We start from the raw sequence: 8,274 nt of genomic DNA on the forward strand, positions 1-8,274 counted from the left end.
AATGCCATATCTAATATAATAATGTCTGTATCTAATTTTTCAAATAATTGCAAAATATTACCCATTACTATCTTTGCTCATCTAATAATATTAAAATTTATGGCGTACATTAATTATACATTAATTTAATTTCTTATTTCTAGGTTGCAAACAGGTTTCAGTGAATCAGAAGTTTTACAAATTTTTTGTGACGTTTGTGAAGCTGTGTCAAGATTGCATCACTGTCAAACGCCCATAATTCATAGAGATCTCAAGGTGAATTACTTAATTAATGGATATTATGTAATGTCACTGGAAATATCGTGAGCTACGTTTAATTGTCTTGCGATAGGTGGAAAATATATTGCTCGCTGACAGCGGTCATTACGTTTTGTGTGATTTTGGATCTGCGACGGGAAAGGTTCTTAATCCCGGTGTTCACGGTGCTGCTGTAGTCGAGGAAGAAATAAAGAAATACACCACTTTAAGCTATAGAGCACCTGAAATGGTTGATATGTACTGTGGAAAGCCTATTACTACAAAAGCAGATATTTGGGTGAGTAATACATATTACTTACGTTTATATGTATATACATTGTGATATTCCTTTATTTTAAAAGTGACACAATTCAAAATTAAGTTCCTCGGAAAGAAGGAAAAATTATTTTTTAATTTGACAGAAAATTATTGACTGACAAAATAATATTGGCAAAAAAGAATATGTTTTAACATGATCAAATGTCATTTTCGTTTTACAACTTTAAAAAGCTATCTTTCGAGACGATTTTTTTATTTTGTAAAATTACCCATTTGGAGTCGCGAAGATTTTTTTAAAGAAAGTTACATATATTCTGGACGCCGAAAAATTGATCATTATTTTGGGATTTTTTCAAAAAGAGAGTAAAATTAAAATATTATAATAATTTAATATTATTTCTTGATATATTAGGTGTGGGAAAAAGTTCGTGGCATTTTTTAATGCCATCTAATGGGAAAAACGCCACGAACTTTTTCCCATACCTAATATTATTTATATAAAAAAATTTTCAATTTGGTTATATATGGACTTTGTAATTTCTGCAGCCACCACACGAAAATTTCTACAGAAAGTTAAGATGTTCCATGAGCAGCATCCTAACTTCCTCTAGAAATACAAAAATATTAAAATTTCAATATTGTTTTCTAAATTAATGTCCTAAGGGCCATTGGCTTATTTTTTTAAATTTGATTTTTAATACTTTTCTAATAAGTTTAAAAGTCTGAATTTTAGATGAAAAATTGATTTTTTTTCCAAATGGCTTAATTTTATTTTTCATAAATTCCAAAGCCGATGGTCCTTAGTTACAACATTATTTTAGAAGACAATACTGGAATTTTAATACTTTTTAGACCCAGTTTTTCATTATCATTTTATTAATTTGTGGTAAGTTGGTAAAACCTGATGTTTCATTTAATGAATTTCATCATAGATAAAGCCCTTTTAAGGGTTAAGCCTAACCATAAATTAACCAGATAATAAAAAATCGAGCCTTAATAATTTTTCCATAAAAAGTTAGAATGTTGCTTATAGAGCCGGGATTTTTTGCAGATTATGGAAATTATTTATAATCAAATTGGACGGAATAATTTTTTATATAAATAAAATATTAAAAAACGTGAAATTATTAATTTTTTAATTTATTTTATTCTTTGCCCAAAAAAAATATCTCAAAATACGTCAATTTGGCGTTGAGCCATTGAAAAAAGGTATTAAATTTTAATAAATAATTGTTTGAAATATTAATATGATATTTATTTATGAAAAACAAATTTATTTGTTAAATAAAAAAATTTAATTAATCAAATGAACGATTTTTGTATCAAATAAATATATGTACATATAAATATATGCATATTACATTTAATAAATATTTAACTGGCACTATTCAAAACCAATATTTATTACATTTTACTTTCAGTGTATGTAACCCTTCAAACTATTTTTTTTGTGAGTTATTATGATTTTTTTACTTTTTTTAAATCTGTTTAAAATTGTTATGATTCACTTTTTTGAAATAAAAATTAGAAGTCATAATGTTTTTCAACGATTTTTTTAGAAATTAGTTTATTTTTTATAATATATTGATAAGATAATATTTGTCTAAAGATGTGTTCAAATTATCGAATATTGAGTCGAAGCCGCGAGTATTTCGGTAAATATTTTATTGTCTTTTGCCAATGTTACGTAATAAATGCTTAAGATTCGGCTCGATAATCTGGACTTTAATTCATTCATGCTAATAATTCGAAAATTGTTTTTTAAATGTGTTATTTTCAAAGGAAGTGATATGCAAATAAAATTAAGAAAATCTTATCGGCGAGTCTTTTACATACAATTTCTGTCTTTCAGGCTTTAGGATGTTTGTTGTATAAACTCTGCTTTTTTACACTACCGTTTGGCGAAAGCACGCTTGCCATACAATCTGGAAATTTCACTATACCGGATAATTCAAGGTATGTGAAAAATTATGTAGACACAAATTACTCCAATTTTAATTACTTAACGAATTAATTTAACTATTTAATGAATAAAGTAAATGAGTAAAGTAAATGAATAACATATATATATATTAAGTAGATTGGATAAAATATTTTTATGTTACAGATATAGTAGAGCACTCCATTGTTTAATTCGATATATGCTTGAGCCAGATCCTGACATACGTCCTGATATTTATCAAGTTTCCGCAATTGCTTTTCAAATTCAGGGCAAAGAGTGCCCTGTGCAAAATTTACATGTATGTACATTGTAATACTTAAACAACTATATAATAGTATTGCAAATTTATATCAAACATGTCTCTTACTTTGTACTTTTTTTTTTATAACTTACGTTAGTTTTTGCTACTTTATCTTTACAGAAAATCCCAATTCCAACGATAGATTCGTTATCATGCCCACCTATGGAATCCGAAAATATTAAAAGATCGGCATCTGTAAAAACTCCGAAACCTACGCCTATAACGACGGTTGAGGGCACATCTGTGACGCCGAGGCAAAGACCAAAGGGGCAAGCCGTTAGCGCGGGACCGATCAATTTGAGTGGTCAAATCGTAGGACAAATATCAGGTCAAGGAAATCAGACGCAAACTACGCCGTCAAATTCTATCTCTTATGTTCAAGTAAGGTTAACAAATCGATTGCGTACTCGATTTCTCTGCTTGAAAATGTTTAAGCAATCTTTAGCAAACTCTTAATATAATCGTTTCGTTCTATCAGGTATCGCCACACGTTTGCACCCCCAGTCAAAATGTTCCCTTTGGCCAGTCGCAGGGACAACCGTCGCAGTACGGTCAATCACAGAGCCCAATGATCAGTCATTCTCCTTTAACTCAGCAGTCACCCGTTACTGTTCAAGATAAAAATGCATTTTACTTCGATTCGAGGCAGCACGATGCGAGAGCTACGACAAACATGAACGAGAAAAATTTGGAAGCTCTATTTCCGCCGTCAGGTAATCTAAGTAACGATACATCTAAGTACCACGAAGTAAAAGCAAATAAAGTAAAAATGATCAAATGATCTTTTTTTCACATTGCCGCTTTTACAGGATATCCAGATCCATTCAAGGATGATGCGAGAGCAATGCCGCCACCTGCCAAAATACCACCTCCTGTTGCACCGAAACCCGGCAAGATTCTTCCGAAACTATCTAATCCTAGTTATCCATCGTCATCCAAATATCCGCCAGTCACTTCATTACCGTCGAAATTATCCATTCCGACAGGGCCTAACAAGGCGATTCCACCAACGGTGACGCCACCGGCTTTGCCGAAACCGGTTAATAAGACAGAAAGTTTGAGTCAAAATATAAGTTCGAGCATATCTCCGCCTGACAGTCCGACATTATCGTCCTCACGTCATAGGAGAAACGTCAGTGACACGAGTGCTTTTAATAAGTAAGTCTCTATATTTAAAATTCTTCTTTTATATCTTATATCTATAGGATTTTATGAAAATTTATAAAATTTATTATTATAATATTAGGGAATATTAGGGATGCACTGGATCACAAAATTATCGGATATCCGGTATCCGATCGAATATCCGAGAAGGCAATTTCTTCGAGTCAGATATTCGACCGGATTCCGAGAAAGTGTCTTCTAAAAAAATAAAAAGAACTTGTAGCAAAAAGATTGTAATTTTGCAACAATGTATGAAATATTATAAATAGAAATATTATGAATGCATATTTATTTTTGGAATATTTGTATAAGAAAAAATCAACAATTTAATGATCAAAGGACCCTACACAAATCTTATGGAAATTGAATTTCGGTTGAATTGTCTGAAAATTTGATATGTTGTAGATCTTGTCGACAAAAAGTCTCCCTGTAATGAATCGTTTGATCTCTACGAGGCGTCATTTTTCAAAACGGGCTAATACTACAATATCTTATTTTCAACGAGTATGATGCATTTCTACGTTATTATTCTTTCTGTGTATATTTTTAAGTAAAAAAATTACAAGGATAAGATTGACTTAATTGTTTGTTACAAAAAAGCTGTAAGGATATCGAAGTCGATAACTTGATTTTTGAGATTTAAGTCAACGCTGTATTGCTTTAGGTCTAGAGTGCGAAATTTTTGGCACGATTATGGAGTGCACACGAAGAACTGCTGCACGTTTATTTATATTGAGTAGACCGTGCCAGTCGAATTTATTATTGTTATGTCATTTCAGTGAACATCTGACTTGTACGTAGCGAATCTTTGTACGCATCCCGAGATCGTGCTTGAACTCCTGCGATCTATTAATTCTTTTCAGAGCTTCTTTAAGGGAATCCTAAAGATGTCTGTTTTATCACGTAAGCACACGTATAATTTTTGTATAAGAAATACTTTTTTTCTCTTTCACCGATTCGAAAATCCTTTTCCCAGAATTAAAGTATACACATTACACAATACGTGTCTGGAAAGTGGAGTATATGCTGAGAACGATAACAAATTTCGAAATTGATATATTTTTTACCATCTTAGTGTAACATGGCGTCAAGTTAGCTGTCAAGTTGTGATAAGATTTGATATAAAAACTTTGAAACCTGTACGTACGAAATAATGATATCCAGACACATAATTTACACGAACAAACAACTTCGAGTTCTTAGAATTACTTAGATGCTTTATCGCGATGAATTTCTTATACGAAAATTGACACTGTGTGACTGCCTGTATCATAGGTTGCGTGAGATATATTGTTGTGATAGTATAAAAAGACATGTCGATGTGTGGTGCGCGGCGCGACCTCTAATGATTTCGTCGGAGTTTGACCTTTACTTTAGACTTCCCTTTAAATCAGTTGTTTTCATAATTATTTTTACAAACAATTCTTTTAGAGCTATTTTTTACAACAGTTGTTTTTATAATTACTCATATTAGTTTTTATCAATTAAATATTTCTTTTTTGTAAGAAAATTATTTTTTTAATAATAAAAATTCATTTTTTAATTAAATCTTGTAATACAAAAATCACAATAATCAAAAGCACCCTGATTTGTGAGAAACAATTAAATGAATTTATATTATTATCCTTATAACTTTTTACTTAAAAATATACATAGAAAGTGCAAATAATGACGTAGGAATGCATCGTACACGTTGAAAATAAAAAAAATAGAAATTATAGTATTAATCCATTTCGAAAAATGATATGGAGGTCAAACGGTTCATTTTTATTACAGTTGTGCCTGTGGAGACTTTTTATCAGGCCGATCTATAACATATTTATATTTTAAGAATATTCCTCTTCGTAAGATCTAAATATCTAAGATATTTTTATTTATATATTTATATATTATAATCATCGTTTCGACATTTACAGAGCATTTGCAACTGAAACCACTCAATTCTTAGCGCCATATGAGGCTTCGGTCAAGCCACGTTCAGATGATCCAACTACGCCACCAGAACTTCCAAGTGACACAAGGCCTTGTATAGCAACTAGTGCTTCGCATGTACGTGTTGTAAGTACATAAAGCGCACAATTTTATATTTATTTTTGTTGAACGACGTTGACAAAATACGAATCGCGTTTTACATTATTGGAAAAATTTCCGTTCTATATTTACTATAAGTTTAAAAAAGTTTATATCAGCGAATTCGATTGAACGCACTTAGTGCGCATTGGTGCACATTAAAACTGTCATACACAAAATAAAAATATGTTTATAAATAAACATAGGAATTGATTAAATCATAAAATGCTCAATACATTTTATTATACTATTAGGTGAAATATGTACAATATTTATTTCATAATTTGAAATATTTGCATTTCATTTTTATACTCAAATGAAATTTTATATTCAAATGAAATCAGCGTACAACGGCTTTAATATGCATTAATGCTTCCAATTATGGCATTCGCCATAATATTATATACACGAAAAGTTGTTTTAGAGACATTGGAAAATTATTCAATAAAAAATATGAAATAAAAATTTATTTGAATGAAAAATCGTGTAGATTATATGTAAAATGTGAAATTTTATTTTATTTTTATTTACTTAGAATCTCGTTTTTTAATATATATTTGTATTTGTTGTTGTGTTGTTGTTGTTGTTGTTGTTGTTGTTGTTGTTATTATTATTATTATTATTATTATTATTATTATTATTATTATTTTATGCACTGCACTAGCATTAATGATAATCTCTCATCTTCAAGTAACTATTGATATTGAAAATATTTTTTGAAAATAGTTAATATTAAAGTTTGCTTACATTTTTATCAGGGTGAACTTTCAAGCCTAATGGGATCAGAAGAAAGGTCATTGAGCGCAGACGTAGCAACGTGGAATCCGTTTGAGGATGTACAACCTTTTAATCAGTTAACGGAAGATCATATCTTTGGTGCTGAATTTGATAAAATAAGGAGAGGAAGCAACACCAGTATTAGTGGGGTAAAAAGTCGCGAAAGCCTTGTTATGACATATACGGAATTACCAGAAGATCCTTTTGAATCTGCACCCTTTAGCCTGCCAAGTAAGTCTCGTTAAAATTCTAAAGGAATGTGTATAAAGTCTGACCCTTATATCTCGGAAATGATATGGTTATAGATATAGAAAAATGTTTTATACGAAAATTGTAGGATATTAAGGGGGAATGTAATGAAAATATTGACTTTGAGGAACCTTCTCAAGATTAAGTTAATGTGATTGATGTTTTCATAAATAGAACTCCCTATTTTTGATTGCATATTCTTATCTAGCTCACCCCGAGAACTTTTCACTACAATAAAATTCATTTTCATTTAGTACTTTTCGAGTTATGAGGATTGAAAGTTATATCAAAGCCATTATCAAAGTATTACACCCGAGATGTCCGAGCAGTGGCTAAAACCTTTTGAATGTTGTTCAAAATCATACTCTGAATAACAGGATCATGCTCTGGACTGATTTTTAATTATTAAGATCAAGATTATTAGAAGTTATTTCTCTTATTTTCATTTTTTCACTTAAAATTTACTTTTATGTACATATGAAAATAAGAGGAATGATCTTCAATGATCTTGCTATCCTATCCTACAACTTTCGTATGAAAGTTGTTCGTATGAAACGTTTTTCCATATATACAGTCGTTTTCGAGTCTGAGTTAGACTTTATAGATACTGTATGTTAGTCCTCCAAAATGAACATACATCTTTTATTATAAGATTGAAATATTTATTAATATTTTGATTCTTTCTTAGCGGGAAAGAAGAATAAAATCGGGTCAAAGACTGCTGCTATTGCTGGAGGTAATGCATAAAATCCTTCTTACACTATCCTTCATCATCTCTCTTCCTCCTCTTATTCCTGTATTAATCTATTAATCTATACTTGGTTTGAAAGTCATTCGCTCGCTATCTTAATACTTGGTTTCTTCCTTTTGCCATCATCGCTATGTGAGGTTTTGAAGCTGTAGTTATAACCATTGTCTTTCATCGTTTTCAATCTAAGTTGTATATCAAGTATGCCAGAAAATTTATGAAACTCAGTAGTTAGTTCATCAAATGACAAGTTCTGACAAACTGTTTATTTAAAATGTGATATATATGTGAAGAGATTTTTTTCTTTTTATGCATATGGAATATGCATAATTTCATTAGTTTAACATTTGTTTCTTATACATCAGTATATATAAAGCTTTATATATATAAAGCTTTATAGATGTAGTTTACAATATAAATACTAAAATATAATAAGTTTAATTTTTGAATTTTTTATTATAATTAATTTTTAATTTACTAAATTAAAATTTATTAAATTAAAATTTA

At 30.0% G+C, this 8,274-nt stretch overlaps 1 protein-coding gene across 2 annotated transcripts in view; it reads left to right on the plus strand.

The window, feature by feature from the left end:
- LOC108685079 overlaps window positions 1–8,274 on the plus strand; it is a 19,410-nt gene that overhangs the window by 2,387 nt on the left and 8,749 nt on the right. Inside the window, exons 4-13 of one of the 2 annotated variants that reach the window (XM_018189709.1) lie at window positions 144–255; window positions 332–535; window positions 2,369–2,472; window positions 2,624–2,756; window positions 2,880–3,140; window positions 3,238–3,472; window positions 3,569–3,917; window positions 5,840–5,981; window positions 6,752–7,001; window positions 7,708–7,755. In XM_018189709.1, the coding sequence (XP_018045198.1) occupies window positions 144–255; window positions 332–535; window positions 2,369–2,472; window positions 2,624–2,756; window positions 2,880–3,140; window positions 3,238–3,472; window positions 3,569–3,917; window positions 5,840–5,981; window positions 6,752–7,001; window positions 7,708–7,755 (1,838 nt within the window). The remainder of the gene's footprint in view (window positions 1–143; window positions 256–331; window positions 536–2,368; window positions 2,473–2,623; window positions 2,757–2,879; window positions 3,141–3,237; window positions 3,473–3,568; window positions 3,918–5,839; window positions 5,982–6,751; window positions 7,002–7,707; window positions 7,756–8,274) is intronic. The other variant, XM_018189710.1, reaches the window with a different exon arrangement.

This window comes from Atta colombica, unplaced genomic scaffold (assembly GCF_001594045.1).
Source record: "Atta colombica isolate Treedump-2 unplaced genomic scaffold, Acol1.0 scaffold145, whole genome shotgun sequence".
Classification (NCBI taxonomy): Eukaryota; Metazoa; Arthropoda; class Insecta; order Hymenoptera; family Formicidae; genus Atta; species Atta colombica.